Source organism: Myotis myotis, unplaced genomic scaffold (assembly GCF_014108235.1).
Source record: "Myotis myotis isolate mMyoMyo1 unplaced genomic scaffold, mMyoMyo1.p scaffold_m19_p_3, whole genome shotgun sequence".
Classification (NCBI taxonomy): Eukaryota; Metazoa; Chordata; class Mammalia; order Chiroptera; family Vespertilionidae; genus Myotis; species Myotis myotis.
This window is the reverse complement of record NW_023416335.1, coordinates 120,390,166-120,411,045: the sequence shown is the minus strand read 5'-3', so window position 1 is coordinate 120,411,045 and position 20,880 is coordinate 120,390,166. Positions and strand designations below refer to the sequence as shown.

The 20,880-nt window shown below is 43.8% G+C and overlaps 1 protein-coding gene and 1 long non-coding RNA gene across 2 annotated transcripts in view; one reads left to right on the top strand and one right to left on the bottom strand.

The window, feature by feature from the left end:
- The window catches only part of NINJ2 (ninjurin 2), an 83,685-nt gene extending 70,060 nt beyond the window's left edge, over positions 1-13,625 (bottom strand). The window contains exon 1 of the mRNA XM_036301327.1: positions 13,441-13,625. Coding sequence (XP_036157220.1) covers positions 13,441-13,473 — 33 coding nt within the window. The 5' untranslated portion in view covers positions 13,474-13,625. The remainder of the gene's footprint in view (positions 1-13,440) is intronic.
- Positions 263-15,350, top strand: LOC118651781. The gene is made up of 3 exons (XR_004966347.1): positions 263-353; positions 4,222-4,488; positions 15,076-15,350. It is a non-coding gene; the product is annotated as an uncharacterized LOC118651781 (long non-coding RNA).
- The last annotated feature ends 5,530 nt before the right edge of the window (positions 15,351-20,880 follow it).

Sequence of the window (20,880 nt, the reverse complement as noted above, 5' to 3'; positions counted from 1 at the left end):
GTGTCATCCAGCAAATTGGCTTTTCTTCACTTCAAGTTGTCTCACCTGTAAAATGGGGTTAATGATACACAGTTGACCTAAAATACCAGGAAAATATATATGTAAAGTTCCTACTTGATATAAGGCAAGTGCTCAGAAAGTGGTAGCTATATTATTAATAACATAAGCATAGGGGAAACTAAGCAGGAAACCAAAGGCTGCTCCGAGAAGAAGGAACCGAAATAGTTCTGACTGGGCTCCACCCACCCGTTAGCAAGTCCGCTCCGGAGGGGGAGAGGCAGGAAGAGGCTTCTCTGCCCTCCCACAGCCCGAAGCCAGCCCGACCGCCCCGTGACAAAGGCTGAGCTGAGCTGGTAGGTGGGAGGGGGTGGTTTTGCTTTAGAAAAGGGTGAGGACTGCGCTCCATCTTCAGTGAGGGAAGGAAGAGATAAAGCCCCGTTACAAAAGCTCAAGGCCAGACGCAAGGCAGGCCCCAGGGCCGGATGGGGGAAGGGTACCCTCAGGCCTGCTTCCCCTCCCAGCAGCGTGCCCAGCCCGAGTCAGCTGATTCTGTGTTCGTGGTCCCGGCCCTCCAGCTCCTGCCCGGCGCGCCCCGCCCCTGGGCCCCGCGCGCCTCTGCCCCGGGCCCCGCGCGCCCCGCCCGTGGTCCCGGCCTCCTCCCAACCAATCAGCTGCTGCCTGAACGTTCTGCCTTTTTCGCGGGGCTCTCGCCGGCCTTTCCGGGGCCAGTTTGGGCTGGGGGGACGGGGAGCCAGGTCTCCCGTGTTTGCCTTCAGGAGGCACAGACTTCTCCTTATGAAAAGAATATTCATATATCCACGAAGGTGTCTGCCAGGGAATGCCTCACTTAAGCACAGGCAGGCTGCCCGAGGTTCACCGTGGCCGCACTGTGCCGGGTCTGTTCAGGAGCTTTCAGAACATCCATCATAGGTTGTTTAGGGCCCTGGAAAACAGTGGCCTTTTCTTCCCTCCAAAATCACCCCACATGTGCCCCTAACTGACCCGTCCCTTCCAGCTTGCTCACGGACACGATTGCTGCCTATCTCAGCCTCCCAGCACCGGTTGGGGGCGGGGAGGGAGAGTGATACTTGTAAGAAGAATGTTTCAGTGTAGAAACTCCAGCCCCCAAGCCTAAGTCCACCCAGCTGCTATACGGCCGCGCACGAACTAGGCAAAGGGAGAAGGGACACGTGATTCTTCCCCTTCTCTGTGTCTGGAACTTTACTTTAGTCCTCTCAGTCCTCACAAGAACACTGTAGAGAGGCGTATCCTTATTCAAATTCTGGAAATGAGGAAACTAAGGCTCTGAAAGATTAAGAATTTTATAGCTACCGAGGGTCTGGTTTGCAGTGAAGCCAAAGTTTTCTCTAAGTGAGGGGGCTTGGACCTGGATCCCAAGTAGTGTCTAGAGTAGACTCAAACCTCCACGGTCCCAAAGGCAGTAGATACTTCAGAGCAGAGTTAAAGGCCTTCCCAGGCCATCTCACACCTGGATGCAATCAGTTCACTGTTTGAGTAGAGACCACTTTGTCACTTTGGGGGGGAAATCTTGAGATACTGAAACATCTTTCAGGTCGTAGAATAAATAGCACTTTCCTTGACCCACAAGCCTAGGTTAGCTGCCTCCTATAGGACTTGGGTGTCCTTTTTTAATAACCTTTGCCACACCACATATTGCAGTTGCCTATTTCCTTACTTGACTTCCTCCTGATGGAGGGAAGCTAACTGAGTGCAGGAACCCTGTTTTGGCTGGAGCCTCAGCATTTAGCGGAAATGCCATGGTCCAGGTCCCAAGATGCCAGTGCTCCAGGAACACTGTGCATAAGCCGCTGAACTAGAGTTTTTAAGTTAAAAGTAGGTGTGAAGGAAAACAGAGGGCAATGATAACAATGGTATCATTTATTGAGTGTTTATTATGTAACAGGCATTGTTCTAAGTCAGTGATTTTCAACTGGTGTGCCACAAGAATTTTTAAAACATGGAATACCTGACTATTTAGTCAGGGGCACTGACCTCTCTTCCTTTAGATTGACAAATAAAAACATGACAACAGCCAACACAACAATAGCCGTCTCATATGAAGGCCCTGTCTTGAACCATAAATATATAGGTCACATAATAGAGTTGCATCTTATTGGTTGATGTGGCATAATAAGGTTGTGTCTGATTGGTTAATTCTTGGTATTAGAAATCCTTATATACACATACAGGCTACTGATTTTTTAAAGTCACATTGAAGCAAAAGGGTAGGTAATTACATGTTTTGTAACTAAATCAAAATTACACCTATTTTTTTTGCCCATCAGCAAAAAAATATATTTTTTGGCATGCTGCAGAATGTTAGTAATTAGTTTGTGTGTGCCATAAGTTGAAAAAGATTGAAAATCACCGTTCTAAGTACATTAGTGCAGCACTTAATTGTGCATTCGAATCACCCGTGGATCTTGTTAACCTGCAGATTCTGATTCAGTGTGTCTGGGGTGGAGCCTGACAAGTTCCCAGATATCATACTTTGTGTAGCAAGGCTCTGGTATACATACTAACTTATTTTATCTTTTTTTTTTAAATCCTCACCCAAGGATATATTTTCATTGATTTGTAGAGAGAGTGGAAGAGAGAGGGAAAGAGAGAGAAATATCGATGTGAGAGAAACACATCGATTGGTTGCCTCCTGCATGAGCCCCAATCAGGGCCCGGGCCAGGGAGGAGCCTGCAACGGAGGTACATGCCCTTGACCAGAATCGAACCTGGGACCCTTCAGTCTGCAGGCCGATGCCCTATCCACTGGGTCAAACTGGCTAGGGCTTATTTTATCTTAGCCATATGAAGTAGGCACTACTATTACTACTATCACTCTTATTTTATATACAAAGAAACTGAGAGGATAGGCTTCTATGAACTTAGGTCAAAATAAATAAATTTCTGGGCAATGAGGGAGTGGAAACGGTATGAACAGGGCCACTGCTATAGAAGGAAAAACAAAATTCTTGGCAGAGGCAACAGTATTTACAAAAGCCTGGTATGCAGCGGAAGTGGACAGGGGCCACATAGAGGGCTGTTTCGCTCATTAGGCACCATATGCATAGTCCTTAGGACTGTGAGCTTTCCAAAGGCCCCAAGTATTTGAGACCTGAAAAAAAATGATTGGTACCTACATGTGAAAAGTAAACATTTAAATTCATCATTCTAAATCGCAAATAATGAAAAACCCTTTCAAAATTTTTACATTAAAAATTTCACATTTGGGAGTGATATAGGTATATTTTAATACATTTTATAAAAAATAGTGTAGGGCCTCTCAAGTCTAGGGCCTACCAAGGACAGGACAGGCCATGGCCACATTGAGTTTGGATGTAATCCTCAGGGCAGCTCAGTGACAGAAGCAGGAAAATGTTCTCTGTGGCTACAGTGAGAAGAATGGGTTGGAGGGAGGCTAGACTGAAGGCCCAGAAGCTAGAGACCAGATAGGCATTTATAGTTTTCCAGACTGCAAGACAATATCCTCCTTGCCAAGATTTACATAAAACGATAGCATTATACAACCCAATTAGTCTTTGATTTCTCAGGGACTCAATCTGACTCAGCATTCTAAATTTACTTAATATTTGGGGACACGGATGTTTGCCAGCTACTTTGTCATTAAGGCCAGTGATGTGACAGTCGGGGAGGCCAGACAGCCGTGAGTGCCAACCTCAGCTCTGCTACCTGCTAGCTGTGTGAGCTTGCAGAAGTGTTTTAACTTCTCTAAGTCTTGGATTCCTTATTGGTTAAATGATCATAATACACTAGAGGCCCGATGCATGGAATTCATGCAAGGGGCTTGGCCCTTGCAGCCCTGGCTTCGTCTGGAAGGTCGTCCTGACGGTCGTTCTGCTATTCAGTCTAATTAGCATATTACTCTTCATTATATAGGATTTCTCACAGAATTGAGATAAACTCTATATCCAGTGCTTCCCACAAAAGAGGTACATATAAATTGTAGCTATGATATGTGCCATTGATCTGAGACCTAGTTGAGTTTTCTTTAGGAGGGAACAGAGGGTGCAGTAAATAATTTAATCTTTTTATCAATCTTCTGAGGTAGAAATTGTTGTCCGAATTTTGCAGATAAGGAAACGGGCTCAGAGATGAGATCGCTCAGCTCAGTGAACTAGGAGGAGAAAGCAGGGAACTTGCAAGAACTGGGATTTTATGTTTATTCTGTTTGCGCATTCTTTCCAGGAGTCAATGTTGGCTGCTTCCACTACTCTTTGCTGGGCCCAAAACCTGTTGCCCATCGTCACAGCTTGAAGAGTCCTGAAGTCCAAGAGCACGCCACTGAACACTCTCCTTGGAGCCCCAACCTCCATTTCCCTTTTCCCCCAGCCTTGCCTAACTCCCTACTACCTTGCCCTTGCCCCATGATTTTACAGCTTCTGGATTTCACTTACTAAGAGCTTGTCTCTTTGAGACTCAGACAGACCGCCCTGGACTGGGCTGCCTTCCAAGGTACCTTCCTTTAAAGGGAACAGATAAATAGGTCACATCAGGATGGTAGGGGAGGAGGCTGACTTCTTAGTGGAGGAGGAAAACTACTGCCAATCACATGGAGAATGGGAAACAAAATAGCAGGGCTCTTTTCTGTCTCTCTCATATGCATATTCCTCTCTCTCTCTCTCTCTCTCTCTCTCTCTCTCTCTCTCTCTCTCTCTCTCTCTCTCTCTCTCTCCTCTTTCTATCTCTCTATTCCACACTTGCAGCCCTCTGATGGCTGCTATTGCTAGGAAAAGCACTCATAGGCAATGCTGAATTCTGTGCTTTAGGAACACCAGTGGAAATTGGAGCAGAAAGCTGGTCTATCATTTGTCCCCCTCCCTCCCACCCTGCCTCCTCTTCAAGCCACCCCCACAACTGCCAGGAGAGGAGTAATCTCAGCAGAGGATTTGGAGCTTCTCCCCAGGTGACTGCTCCTCAAGGGCCTGAAAGCACAGAGATCTGTAGCTTGGAAGCTCCATGGAGGTAGGAAGGTACTGGCTTCCAGTGATTGCTTGGAGTAGCCCAGGATCTGGTTAATAGAGAGTCTGTCCTTGCAAGATTTCTGTTCCTCATCCCCACCCCTAACCCTCTTGAAGGTAATTCACAAGGAGTGTGGATGGGCATTACATTGTATATCACTCTGAAAACCAGAGAGACAGGGCGTGGCATTTTAGGTCCAACACTGCCAACTCCACCCAGCCCTGCTATCTATCCCTGGGGACTGAGCCCTGTTTGAATCATAACACTGGGCGGTCACACTTGTAGGAAACTGCAGCTGAAGGGGAAAGGTCCTGGCTGTGTGAATGAGACCAGCCTGGCTGTGTACAGATTAGGACTGAAAATGTGTATCCAGGCAGAGATCAGTCCCTGGACTCTGTGCCCAGGGCACAAGGCAGGCACGCAAAAACAAAGACCAAAGCCTGGTCCTCGAACCCGGGGGTCAACAACTCGGGTTCCCTGGACAGGGGTTGTGGAAACAGGGAGTTCACCTCTGGAGAGGCCCAGGGGTTTTCCATTCTCTTGGCATGGAGCCTGGTGAACTTGCAGGCCTGAGACTCACTGGTTCAGGACTCTGGTAGCCCTTTCGCAGAGATCCTCCGGCAGACGCACTTCTCTCCCACTGCCTGATGTTTCAGCTCTGCCCCTTCCCTCCTGACGCCTGTCCCCAAGGCCCTGGGCATACTACACCCCTCTGCTCTTCCTCTCTACCTCTGCAGGGTGGAATGCCCCCACCCTGGGTGTCTGCTCCTGTGCCCTGTGGGAAGGTCCCACTCTTGCCTGCAGTTGCTCCCCTCCCTCCCATGAAAAGCAGGGCTGGGTGACAGGAGAGAGACATCTCTCCCCAGTGGGGTAGGTCTAACATACCCCTTTTCTAGGCTGGAGTAATCCCAACCATCTCTCATCAGAGTGGGCGTAAATCACCACACACAGGTAATCGCAGTGACTGTGGTGGTATCTCGCCTCGAAACAAGAAGTTTAGATTTGTGAGGCTTAGATCCTTTGTGCTCTCAAAAAGTGCCTGGCAACCCCTCCTCTGGATGAGGCCTATGCCAGGACTATGTTGTAGAATGTGGTGGTCAGCTAAATAGCTAAATTCTACCCCTAAAGCCAACATCCCTGCCTGTTGGGGGGGGGGGGGGGGCAGGGGTCTGCATTACTCCAGGTCTGGTGCCAGTGCTACCTCTTGGCTTATCTAGAGTTCACTCGGAGAAAGAAGGTCAGTCTTGGAGCCTCCATGTCCTCCTGCATCAATTAGCCATATATTGCGTAGTGGTTCTGAAACTTCAGTGTGCATCAGAATCACCAGGGGACTTGTTAAAATACAGGTTGCTGGGCCCCATCCCCAGGGTTTCTGATTCGGTAGGTCTAGACTGGGGACAGAGAATTTGCATTTCTAACAAGTTCCCACGTGATGGGACCACATTTGGAAACCACTGAGCTAAAGCAGCGAAAGGAAAATCTAGGTTTAAGTCCTAGCCCTGCCACGTTTCTGTTCTGTGATCTCATTTTTGACCTCTCAGCTTCAGTTTCTCACCCTTTGGAGGTGGAGTAATGACCATTGCGTAGTTGGGAGGATTAGATTACATCTTGTATTTGAAAGACACTTTCACTGTGCATAACAAATTGAATATATGAACTTTTCAATAAATACAGTGTTTATTGAGTAGTTTATTGTCCATTGGATGCTCTGCTCCAGTGGTCGCCAACCTGTGGTCCTCGGACCACTGGTAGTCCGTGAGGTCCAAAAGGTTGGCGACCGCTGCTCTGCTCAATGTCATGGCTAACTTTGGGCAGATCATATGGGATTCTAAAACCCAATTAAACATCACACATTTCTGGACCTGTTTTCTCCTCTATCAAACAATGCCTTTGGTCTACAAGACCAATGGCCCCTCTAAGTCCAAATCTGGGAGGGGCACTAGGTCTTGGGAGGCACAGCCAGATTTTTTATTACTTGCTCACCTCTTTCCAGGACCTCCACCTGAGAGCCCAGGTGCTTCTGCAGAGCAGAGTCATTGGTCAGTTCCTCCCGAAGGAAAGTAACATGGCCCTCAAGGACCATCATGATCTGGTTCCATCCTACCCTTATCATCATATTTCCCCGGTTTCTCCTCCATTTACCTTATCAATCTAGACAAATTGGATTATTTGTTCTTTTCCAAATATGCCCTATGTTTTTTCTGCTTCCAGCTTTTGTTCACACTGTTCTCACCACTAGAATACTTCCACGAGTTAAAGTCCTATTCATCCTTCAAAGTTCACTCGGTGCCTATCTCCTCCAAGAAATCATCCCATACCTTCTTCCTTTTTTTTATTTTGTTAATCCTCACTCAAGGATATTTTTTCTATTGATTTTTAGAGAGTGGAAGGATGTGAGGGGAGGGGGGAAGAGAAAGAGAGATTAGCTGCTTCCCATTCCCACCCTGATTGAGGGCCAGGGATCGAACCTACAACCCAGGTACGTGCCCTTGACCTGGAATCAAACCTGCAACCCTTTGGTGTGGGGGTTGATGCTCTAACCATTGAGCAACATCTTCCAGGGCCCAAATCCTTCTATCATCTGTCTGTCCATCTAGCTGGCTAACTATCATCTTATATATCTACTTAATACAAGTACTTTTTAAAGTTTTCTACAAAAGTGGTAGTAAGACATGTATGTTACTGAAGTTGTCAGGTATAAGATCTAACTAAATCAAGGATGCAACCTGGCGGGTAGGGGAGGCCAGGGGATTTTCAAGGGCGGGGAAAAAAAAAAAAGGACACATATGTAATACCCTTTGTAATACTTTAAGCAATAAAACAATAAAAAAAGAAAGGATGCAACCACCTCAGCCCCTTCTACTTGTGTCAGATATTGTACCTCTGAAGGGGCTATATAGAAACTCAGTCGTCTGAAGTTTTGTCCCAGGATGAAACATTGCTAAAGTCTGTTCTTGGAACATATTCAGATATGAAACACTTAAAAGGAGTGCCCACTTAAAAAAAAAAAAAAAGATTCTTCAGCTGTCTATTTTCTGTGGTAATCAGAGACAGGAAATAAATATATATGTGTGTATATATGCCTTTAGGGCCCATGTCCAGAAATATATTCATTTGCATATAGGCACATCAGCTTCTCTAATTTCTTTTTGAAACTACAGGTTTTTCTTTTCTATTCTAAATATAATATATGGTTTGGGAGAAAATGTTTAGCAGAAATAAAAAGTAAAAGTAAAAGAAAAAAAAGTCATTCATAATCCAGAAATAACCATTCTTAACATTTTGGTGTATGTCTTTTGAACAGTTTTCTTGCATGTGTTTATTGTATATGCTTTTTTTTTTAAAAAAAAAGAAATTGGGATCAGATGTGTATATATTTATATATCCTACTTTTTAAAAAAAATTTTTTTATTGATTTCAGAGAGGAAAGGGAGAGGGAGAGAGAGATAGAAACATCAATGATGGGAGAGAATCATTGATCTTCTGCCTCCTGCAGACCCCACACTGGGGATCAAACCTGCAACCTGGGCATGTGCCCTGACTGGGAATCAAACCATGACCTCCTAGTTCATAAGTTGAAGCTCAATCACTGAGCCATGCTGGCTGGGCTATGTATCCTCCTTTTTTGACTTAACATGTAATTAGTATTTTGGTATTCCTTTAAATATTCTTCCCATACACTGAAGAAATTATTTCATGATATCTGTTTACAGATGTACCAAAATTTATTTAACCATTTCTTTATGTTGGACACTCCATTTTTGGCTATAAATAATCCAAAAACATCCTTGCATAACTGAATACATCTCTGATTATTTTCTTAGGCTGTTTCTAGAAGTGGGATTACTAGGTCATTTTTAAGTCTCTTGTTACATACTACCAAATTGTTTTCTGGAACTTCCATTTGAAAATACTTCCAGAATATTTTATCTATAGCTCTCCTTTTACTCAAAAGTAATTTTTACCTCCACTCTAGTTGCATTCCATTTCTTTCTTGCTGTACTTCATTAACCCTTTCTACGTTGAATTTACATTCAGTATGTACAAGTCTTAGTTCCTCCACTAGGAAACCATTTCTGACCACCTTGACATCTCCCTCAATATTCAGTTCAAGGAGAACAAAGGGGCAGGGGATGAATCTACTTTGGCAACTAGTAAGCAGAAGCTCCCTTTTGGGAAAGAGCAAGGCAAGTGGCTTGAACTCCATAGTGAGTGGTGGGGTTGCAACACTGGTTGAAGGGAAAACAAGGGATTTTTCTCAACCTCATACATTCAGACTCGAGCTGCGAAAAGATGGAAAACTAGTCAAGGCTAGAGTCTGGGAGAGAAGAAGCCTTATCTCCCTGGCATAGCAGGGGAGGGGCAGAAGCTTGGAGGCCACAGCTACAGGAGAGGGGCAGTTAGTTGCAGGCATTCACCTGGTATTGGAAACTTGCTTTGAGTACTGTGTGTCAATCTTTTTTACACCCAATTGTATCACTACTAACCATCCCAGTCTCATAGGTTCTGACCTAGGGAAAGACCTGCAACACTAATTATAGTGGCTTAATGTTTTTTAGATTAGAGTTTCCCAGACTTTAATTGTACTCTGTTTGTGATTTCAATGTAGTGAGAATAAAGCAGCAGTAGGTACAGACACATACACCTGTGATTTATATCATCCAAGCCAGCTACAGTCTGAACAGTGAAGACATAAAATTATTAAAATATCCAGAGTGTGCCCACATTATTTACAATGTCTGCATAAGGTGTTAAAACATACCGTGCCACTTCCTTTAGCCTCATCCTAAACAATAACATTTTTGAAATCACAGGTTTGATGGGTTAGCTATGATTTTGTAATACACATGAAAACTATAAAGATTACCATTACAATGAAAAATTGTCAGTCATTGGTAATGCTTATATTGCCCATTGGTGATATTGAATCATGTTTTTTGGAAAAAGTATTTTAACTAAACAGTTCCTTTGTATAATTGTGTATATTTCTTCCACTTGATGATCTTTCTAAGGTCAGGCATCATGGTTTATTTGCTACTTAGTACAGTGTTGAAGTATCTTATATAATAAAAACCTAATATGCTAAGTGTCTGGTCGTCCAGTCGGCCATTCAACCAATCAAAGTGTAATATGCTAATGATATGCTAAGGCCACTCAACCGCTCGCTATGATGTGCACTGACTACCAGGGAAGAGACACTCCAACTGGTAGGTTAGCTTGCTGCTGGGATCCAGCTGATTCAGACTGAGCGAGACGGGCTGGACACGCCCTGGAGCCCTCACGGGGTTTCTCCCCGGCTGGCCAACTTCCTGCATCCCTCCCCAGCCCTGATCGTGCAGATTGTGCACTGGTGAGGTCCCTCAGCCTGGCCTGCACTGTCTTGCAATCCAACCTGAGGGAACCCCCCCACCCCCCGAGTGCATGAATTTCGTGCACCGGGCCTCTAGTAGTAAATATTTGTCCTTTCCTTGATTTGTTTTGTTTTGGTGATGGGATAGTGATCAATAGGAGTTAATCATTGTACTAAAACATAAATGACCTCTCCAAGATCAAGATTATAAAGGGGAGAACAGTAATTATATGGTAAAAAAAGAAGTTGCCCTGGTTTAAATACTGTGCCATTATTGTTTGGATTTGGGCTGTAAGGTGTTCAGGATGGAAAACAGCAAATCATTAGCATGTTTTCTACCTGTTCTTCTTGTAATAGATAACACATTTACAAGTTTAAGAATTTGTTTTGGAGCTATAAAACAGCAACATTATTGAGCTTATGCAAAAAACCAACCCACTATAATGACTTCATTAACTAAGATAACTTTTCCATATCTAGCAAGCATAGAAGTAACTATTAGTTGAATGAATGGATGAAATTGACTTAGCTACAGTCAATAGATTCTTACCACCCCTGGGAAACCATTAAACACACACACACACACACACACACACACACACACACAGCCAAGCCAGTGTGGATCAGTGGTTGAGCTTTGACCTATGAACTAGGACCAGGTTGTGGGCTTTATCCTCAGTGTGGGGGCGTGCAAGAAGCAGCCAATCAGTGATTCTCTCTCATCATTGACGTTTCTAGCTTTCCCTCTCCCTTCCTCTCAGAAATCAATAAAAATATATTTTAAAAAAATAACAACACACAGAGGAAGAACTTTAGTACATAATGTTCTAGGGCCTTTTCTATGTTTTTCCTCTGGATTTCATGCAGCAGTTGCCTCATGAAGAGAAGATAAAATCATGCTCCTAGAGCAGTGGTTCTCAACCTTCCTAATGCCGTGACCCTCTAATACAGTTCCTCATGTTGTGGTGACCCCCAGCCATAACATTATTTTCGTTGCTACTTCATAACTGTAATTTTGCTACTGTTATGAATTGTAATGTAAATATCTGATATGCAGGATGTATTTTCATTGTTACAAATTGAACATAATTAAAGCATAGTGATTAATCACAAAAACAATATGTAATTATATATGTGTTTTCCGATGGTCTTAGGCGACCCCTGTGAAAGGGTCGTTTGAGCCCCAAAGGGGTCGTGACCCACAGGTTGAGAACCGCTGCCCTAGATGAAAGACACCTGGACCTGTCCATAACCAAAGCTCTCCTTTTTCTCAGAGTATGAAGGTGACTCCATTTTCAAAGAGGATTCAAGACCTAATTTGATCCAGAACTGGAGGGGAAGTTGGAGGAACTAATGGATAACCTTCTGACTAACCAAATTTAGAAATGATCAAAAGAAAGCATGAATAAGATACCAGAATAAAAGAGTATATTGGGAGAGAATAGCTCTAATGAATAAGAGAAAGGTACCCCAACACTTTAGTTATCTGCCAGAGATAGAGACATTTATCAAGGTCTGGCTAGTAATTTCCTTGTCCTTAGTCCTGCCTTCCTCTTTCTTTCTGAACCTTTCAAATGCAGAGCCTTTACCCTGCAACTCAGGATTGTTTAGTCCATCAGCACATAAAAAACTTGTTCTTCAGAACCTGAAAATGAGCAATACTGTTTCCTTAGCTGCTATGAATCCAATGGAAGCAAGAACTAGATGAAATAGCAGAAGGCCTGGGTTGGAGTCCTGACTCTGTCATGTTCTGGTTGAGTGACCTTATGCCTATTAGTGATCTAACTCATGGCTTCCTTACCTCATTCATTTAACAAATGTTTCCTGAGCAGTCACTGTGTACCAAGCACTAGCCTTCGGCACTAGTGATATAGCAATGAATAAAATAGATCCTGCTCTAACAGAGTTTATGTTCTAGTGAGATTATAATAAGTAATCAAGCAATAAACAATGTAATTTCAAGAAGTAAGCAGTACTGAGGGAGAAATAAAACAAATAATAAAGTCAAATTAGAAGGAGGGTTCCCATGAAGAGGGTGGGGAGAGGGTCTCCTTGAGGCAGTAACATTTGAACCAAGACCTGAATGCACTAGGAGGCAACCAAAGAAAAGAGAATTCCAGGCAGAGGGCCCAGCAAGCCCTGAGGTGGGTCCGCGTTTCCTGGATAACAATCAAGGAAAATGGCACTGGTATGTGGTTGTACTAGATCAATGGTTTTGACACAGCACTCCAAGTAATGCTAGAACTTCCCTGGTTGGTGTCGCAGGGGAGGGAGGTGGGGGGTCAGGGCCAGAGGCTCTTACCAGGCTCCCACACTCTGTAGAACAAACAGCAGCTCCTCCTGAAGCATATACCAGGGTGCTGCTTAAGATTTTGCTTGAAGAACATATTCTGTGACCAAAACTTCTTGATCTCAATAGTCCTTCCCTACTTTAATTGTTAGACACTATGAGAATTTATCACACAACCACTGTGATCCCTAAAGAAGGTGGACTGAACCTCTGACACCCTACAAGCCTGTCCCAGGTAGGGACGATGCATGTCTCTGCCTCGTCCTAGTGGACTATGCTGATGTTCTTTCCTTGCACTGTCCGGTTGAGACTCTGTCCTACACAGCAGAGCTTTGTGGAAAGAGCCAAGGAATGGCTCCGGTTTTTTCCAACCTATAAAATGCAAAGTTGGCCAGCTGCCTTTCTTCCTAACCCCAAAACTCATATCTTTCCTTGTCTCCAGAGAACTGTCCGGCAGCTCTCAAATAACTCTCTGCTGTCCTGGGGTTTTGGGAAAAGCGACGCGCAGAATGTGAAATCACTTTCTGGTAACACGAATCTAATTAGCTCTTTGACTGACAAAGGGAAGCAGAGGCCAAGAGGGATTTTAACAATCTGTTTCTCACATATTTAAAAACAAGTGAAGAACCCGGCAGAGAAATGGAGAGAAAGAGGAAATAAGGATGCAGAACATTTGGAAAAGGGGTAAGAAAGAGAAGGGGGGCGGGGAGTAGAATATCAAGTGACCAATATATTAATCCTTTCTTCCCCCAACTTCACCCGGGCTCCCGGCTCCAGTCTCCTCTCTCTCTGAGAGAGAACTTACTTGAAGGTCGGTGATTTCTCTTTCTGATTCCATCTTGCTTCCCTCAATGGCCTTCGCATGTACCGAGTGCCCTCACAGACTGCGTGGGCGACTCCAGGCTTTGCTGTCTGAGTCTCTACTGCTTCCTTTGGGTGGGAGAGAGCACACAGCTGGCAGGACAGACGTGCTATTCATCCATCTGATGTGGGATGCCTGTGTTAGCCTCAGCCCCTGGGAGAAGTGTACACATGCATACACGTGAGAGGGAGCGAGGGGGGGAGAGAGCGAGAGAGAGCGAGAGCGAGCGCACTCGTACTCTAATGGTGGCGTGCGACACATTGATAGGTGGCCTTTTGAATTGGAGTGGCAGCATCATTTTCTCCAGTGGCTCCAATATCCCTCCAGTCCCAGGGGAGCCATCTGAGGTCACCCAGCCTGCTTTTAGTCAGGAACTTGAAAAACAGCCCGAGGATACTGTCTGACTTCACAATGGTGGAGCTGAGTAGGGTTCCCGAGTAGGGATGACCTCCAGCATTTACCCAAGACTCAGGCTTAGGCACTTCCCCTGTTATTTCCTATGTTCCCTCTATCTTTAAAATATTTTTTAAATTATAGTTTACCCAATGGGCCCAAAGCATAAGGCTTATTCTACAAAGTAAATAAACAACACGTTGTTATTGACAGGTTGGCTGATGCGCTCTCATTTTCTCCCTTGATGAGGGAAAAAGAGAGCAGGAAAAGTAACGCCTTCAAATTCTGTTCATGCAAATAGTTGCGTTTTCCCGGCTTTTAAAGTAAATCTACCAGGAGTGAATCCTTTTGGGGGGAATGTTTTCTTTCTGGTGTTTATCTCAGAGCCTCAAACTCCTGTGGCTTGTTCCTAAAGCTGGTTTTACACTGACGCTTGTGTCTGTGTGGGGGTGGGTATGCCCCTGAGTGCATGAGGGGGTGGTGGTAAAGGGGAGGGGAGTAATCCAATTCAGAGTTTAAAGGAAAGGGGGCGGGGGGGAGGGGGGAGAGAAGCAAAGTCACAAATTTACTCTCACCACATCCAAATGTAAAAAACGGGGAATTTCTATTAGATGATATAATGTCTTCATAAGTCCCTACACTGCCAGACAAGTAGTGAGAGGAGGATGAGCTATATTTCAGCGTAGACTAATTTAAATTATAAACAGTTCAATTTCGATAGAATGGTCAGTCTTTGAGATTTCCACGCATCTCCCCAAAGATGGCATTTAGAAGAAGGGCGTGGGTTATGTATGCTTGGTGATGGAGAGGCCATAGTTCTTGGATGTTCCCTGTGGCCTATCTCTGCAAGTTTCTGCTATGGAGCTGCTGGGCTGCCCCCTGAATTGATGAGTGCTAAGGAAAGACTCAGCCTGCTCCTGGGCCTCCTGCTGGCCTTGGTGGCTGATGTCTGTGGCCAGGACAACTCATGGTACATTCTCTGTCTGCTCTTAAGGATCCAGGGAGGCTCCCTTGTTGACTCTGCCCTATCTTGGTTCCCATGGTGATGTGGACCATCCTGAGATCTGCTGTGATTTGTATGTGCTCCATCCCAGTGGTACCAGCTCAGTGGTCCACCCCGCCTAAGATAATTCCCTCTGAAAATCTCCTACCAGACCTTCGGCTAATGCTCCTGTTTCCCTTCAGGTACATGGGGACTGAGAACTGCTGACAGTCCAGGAGAAAGGCAAGCTCAGCTCCACTTCTGGTAAAGAGTTTGCTTTGATGTGGCTGCTCCAAGTTGAGTTGATCTTCCAGACTCCAAAGTGGGAGAGAGATGTTGAACCTACTCTCAGCGTTCCTTCAAAATCCACCTGTAATACCCACCACTCCCATCCCCCATAACCATGCCACTACACAATAAACACCATTCTAAGCACTTTAGTACAACTCACTTACTTAGTTCTCATAACAGTTCTGAAATGTAGGCAATACTTTTATCCCTGCTGTGCAGATCAGGAAACAGAAAAACAACTTAACATTGCCCAGGCATTCCGATTCAGAGTCCATGCTCTTCTCCACCATTCTGGCTCAGAGAGGAGGGACTGAGACACGTGTTTGAATACCTGCTTTCTCTTCCTTTGCTTTCTGTCTTCCTATAATCCCCACAGTTTAGGGCAGTGATGGCGAACCTTTTGAGCTCGGCGTGTCAGCATTTTGAAAAACCCTAACTTAACTCTGGTGCCGTGTCACATATAGAAATTTTTTGATATTTGCAACCCTAGTAAAATCAAGACTTATATTTTTAATATTTATTTTATATATTTAAATGCCATTTAAAAAGAAAAATCAACCAAAAAAAATGAGTTCGCATGTCACCTCTGACATGCGTGTCATAGGTTAGCCATCATTGGTCTAGGGTCAGAAAAGGTGGACTTTGTTTTCTTTCTCTTCCTGTTTGAGTAGGATGTGCCTTGTGAGGAACTCTATGATAACAATTCAAAGAAGAAATAAAGAGATTTAGAAAATCCTCATCCTCAACAAACCTGTCTGTCAAAAATATTGTCTTGCTGGAAGGATATATGTATCCTAGTGATAAGTACATTGGTTTTTAAAGGAAAAGCTGTGATTCACTATAATAATAGTTTTAGTTTGGCAAGATCTTCCTGGATTTAGACCTTCCCCCACCTTATATGCATCATTTGGAAGTAAGTAGCAAACAGGATTTGGAAAGTATTTTATCTGCTGTGACTCTGGATCAGGTGTCAGCAAATTTTTTCTGCAAAGGATCAGAGAGAAATATATTTTTTTTTTTACCTTTGTGGGTCATATGGTTTCTGTCGCAACTACTGTACTTAACTCCGCTATTGTAGCATAAAGCAGCTGTTGATAATATGTAAACAAATGAGTGTGGCTGTGTTCAATAAAACTTGATTTACAAAAACAGCAGAGCAGATTTGACCCCACGGGTCATAGTCTGCTGACTTTTGTTCTAGAATATGAGCAAAAAGAGAATCTGGAGTTCTAAATATCACAACCATGTCCAGTCTTCTAGATCATGTCTTTCAAATCTAGTTTCCACTTGTGAGGTAACAGCTGAGCCCCCTACTGCAAGGATAATATGTTAAACACTATGGGGATATGAAATCACAAAATGCATGCCCTTGTGAGACACATACCTGGAAAGTTAATCTAGAGTGAAGAGTGCTTCTGACATTTGGCTGTAATACTGAAACCATAGCTACATGAAGGCTGTTCAATCTAGATGGGAAAGTTTACAGTGTGAAGTTCAAGGGACAGTTTTAGGGAAACTGCCTCTTGGGAAGGATTTTTTTAGAACATGTTTGAACTTACAGATAAGTGAACACCCAGAGCCACTCAGGCAGTGGTCACGGAATGGGGACCTATAATGGGCCCCTACGGGTGACTTGCTATGTAGAGGTGTAAATTGTTGTAGGGCACTGAAGAAGCCAGCAGTGAGAAGATCTCTTAATGCTGAACAGTGAGAAGAGCCCTACAGTGGAAACCAGATGGCCCGGTTCCTGTGTGTGCTGGATCACTGTGTTCTTAGGCAAGTCACTGAACTTCTCTGATATTCTCCTTTGTGAAAAGTGAAGCTGTCCAAAAAGATGATTTCTAAGATCCCTTCAATTCTTAAATTCTGTTTCTAATGTGTGTTTTTATTAAACACTTCCTGTGTAACAGTATAAGATCTCAGATCCAGGTCTGAATTTTAGTATGTAAAAGTTAAGGATTCCTAGTGGAATATTTATGTAATTAGAAAAATTTTAAGAAAAGTTACCCCTGTTACCTCTGCTAGTAAAGACTGGACAGGAAAGATGCACGACAAACAAGATACCAGAGTGAGAATAAAGGCATACTTCAGGAAATGCTTACAAACTCATGTATGCTCACTTACATATTCATTCAGCCACTTCCCAACTCACTGCCCCAGGAATCCCAGGCCCAGAAGGAAAGGGAAACTTTGGGAGAGGGAGCTACCAGTGCAGGACCTGATGAGGGCCTAGGTTGACCAAATGGATAATTAAGAGATTGGGTGACTCTAGCACTGTCCAATAGAACTTTCTCTCTAATGAACTAACTATTCAGTATAGCAGCCATTAGCCACATGTAGGTATTGAACACTGGAAATGTGGCTAATATGACTGAGGATCTGAATTTAAAATTTAATTTAATTTAAATATATTTACATTTAAATAGCTAGTAGCTACCATATTGGGCAGTGGAGCTCTAGACCAAAATTCAGTATATTTAAAACATTGAGCAAAAAAGAGAAAGAAGGCCCTAACCAGTTTGGCTCAGTGGATAGAGTGTCCGGCCTGCGGACTGAAAGGTCCCAGGTTTGATTCCGGTCAAGGGCATGTACCTTGGTTGTGGGCACATCCCCAGTAGGGGGTGTGCAGGAGGCAGCTGATCGATGTTTCTCTCTCATCGATGTTTCTAACTCTCTATCCCTCTCCTTTCCTCTCTGTAAAAAATCAATAAAATATATTTAAAAAAAAAGAGAGAGAGAAAGGGAGAAAGAGAGAGAGAGGGAGAGAGAACTCATGGACATGGAGAACAGTGTGGTGATTGCAGGGGTGGTGGGGAAGTGGGTGGAGGGGAAGTGGTTGGAGGTGAAAGAGGGGATAAATGGTGATGGAAAAAAAGGAAAATAAAATAAAGGGAAAAAAAACATTGCTGAACTGTGGTCATCACTTATTTAATACTCCCACCCTGGCTGCTCATCTCTTGATAGATTTTCATTAGACAAAAGTCTAATTTGACATAAATAGGAACAGGTCACACAGCCCTCATGGGAATGCCCCCCTGAGACCCGGGGATGCTCTTGGTTGTGGTAAGTAAAATTCCCCTTCGGTCTTTTGCACTCAGGGTAGGGGGATTTTAACTGTGACTCACTATTCAATGAATGATTAATAACAGAGCCTTGTCATGTTGATAGGGAACACTTCTCACCTCTCACCTCTGTGATGAAGTTAAAAGGTGCCTGGCACTCCTTTGGTGGCTTAAGGGATTGAGAAGGGTGATAGACGATCTCTTCTTAATAAGAGAGACATCAGTGGTTTTCAAAGTTTTTAAAGCAAGGGGTTCCTTTAAAAAAAAAAATTGAGATCTTATGCAGAAGTTAACATAAAGCAGATTAAAGTGAAACTGATGGGATCTGGAGTCACGTTCCACCCTCTATTTATCAAGCTACCCCTTAAGGCACCTCTTGGGAATTCCTGGAATTCTGAGCAGGTGACATGGTTTACGGGCCTCTAAGGGCCTTGGGTGTGTTAGGGCTGAGCAATCACAAGTCATACAAAATTGTGTGGCTTTTTTCAAGTCTCGAAATGACATATTGAACAATAAAGAAGACATGAAAAGCACAGTCAAAATTGTGCCCACTGATCGCAGCAGCAGATGGGATGCTGGCCCACAGGGCCTTTTTTATTGACGGTGTTCCGCAGTGAAGGCTAAGTCTCACTGTTGCACCTTTTCCCAGAGAGCACAAAGGACTCCAGGTTGGAATGTGGTGAAGATGAAGGCTGGAAGGTGCCATGGGGAATGGGTACAGGGCTGCAAAACTGGTGGGAAGAGGCGGGGAGGCGTGGGTGGGAGGGGGTGGAGTGGTGGTGGTGGTGGTGGTGGTGGTGAATCACACAGCACAACAGTAGAGTTCTTAGTAGAGTATGGAAATCAGAGCTCTGAAAAAAACCTCAGAGATGGAGGTACCAGTCTAACCACCCTGTCTTATAGTTGACAGAGGAAGCTTAGTGGTGAAGGTGGATTAGAGAATTAGTAGGTAAGTGTCCTGGTTATCCTTTTAATCACGTGGATGTATACATGTGAGTGTGTGTGCATGTGTTCATGGAAGACAACTAATATGGGAATAGTTGCTTATAATTTCAAAATACTTTGTACATATTTTATTTTATTTGACACTCACAATGACCCAGTTGCAATTTACAGATGAGGAAACTAAAACCAAAGTGATTTGCCAAGATCATGCAGCGACTAGGTGATAGAGCCAGAAATATTCAATTCAATATTTCTTCTTTCCAATTCTTTTTCTTTTTTTCCACATGCTACTGTTTAACATATACCCTCAACCCCTGCCACACACTCAGACACAAATCCTATCATTATTGCTACTTGTGCAGTGGAGCTACACCAGTGTTGATGACAGTAACTCATTATCAATCAAGAAAGACCTACTTTTGACTTCTGGTCCTGCTATTTACTAGTTGTGTGTGCGTGCGTGCGTATGTGTGTGTGTGTGTGTGCGTGCGTGCGTGTGTGTGTGTGTGTGTGTGTGTGTGTGTGTGTGTGTTTTAAAATAGACTTTATTTTATAGAGCAGTTTTAGGTTCACAGCAAAATAAAGCACACAGTACAGAGATTTCCCACATATCCCTGACCCTACACACGCACAGCCTCCCCCACTAACAACACTGGGCACCAGAGTGATACAGTTGTTATAATCGGTGCATCTACACCAAGATATCACTGTCACCTGAAGTTTATGTGTACATTAGGGTTCACTCCTGTTGTACATACTATGGGATTTGACTAGCTGTGTTTTTGAGCAAGTTACTTTTTGCTTCCTTTTCCCCTGTAAAAATGGGGGTCATAAAATCTAACTTGTAAAGATCACTGTGAAATTAAACTAAATCAGATCATGGTTGTAAAGCGATTACCTGCCTTGCACAGAGTAATAAGAACACATTAGATGGAGCTAATATGAGCTTTCATATGAAGGTCATCAGCTAAGGTCATAAGCCTAGCTGTAAAACCTTCCGGAGTCTTTTTCTTGTTCTCCTTTAGCTCAGTCCAGACCCTCTAGTCTATACTAACATAATTCAGCCAGAGATGAGTTTTAGAAGTTTCTTAAATATATTTGTCCACAAAGATTTACTGTGCTACTGAGAGAAACTTCAGTTGTAAGTTTGGTTCTTAGAAGAGGAAGGGTTAGGTGAAGCAAGGATAAAATGCATGGACATTTACCAAACCCTCAAGTTGGGCCACAGGACAAGAAAGTTCTGATGGGATGACCTGCCACAAGAAACAGAAGGGGAAGAAAAAGTGCAGAAAGGGGAAAAAATCAGAGTATGGGAGAGAGCTGCTGCTTGAGCTACTGTGAATGTGAAATAAATAAATGTTCTCAATGAAAGTTTACCAAAGGAGACCTTTAATACTGCAAACTATAGACTATGCAAACCGAATGAGCCTGCATACTTATACCCACTTCTCCTTCACATCGCCTACCTTCAGACATCTTCCCAGAAAGCAGCTGGGGGAAATTGAGAGGAGCAAAACCCAGCTTCCCTCATTTTAACTTGTGAACAGCCTTGCCGAAAAGGTCTTGTGCCAAGTCAAGTGCTCTCAGTTGCTCCTTGACAACCAATTCCTCCCCGTTTTGTTTGTTTTGAACAACATCGAGAGTCTGAACAACAGTATTTACATCACTGTTTCATATACAACCAGTCAGTAAGCTTTTCAAAAACAGGAA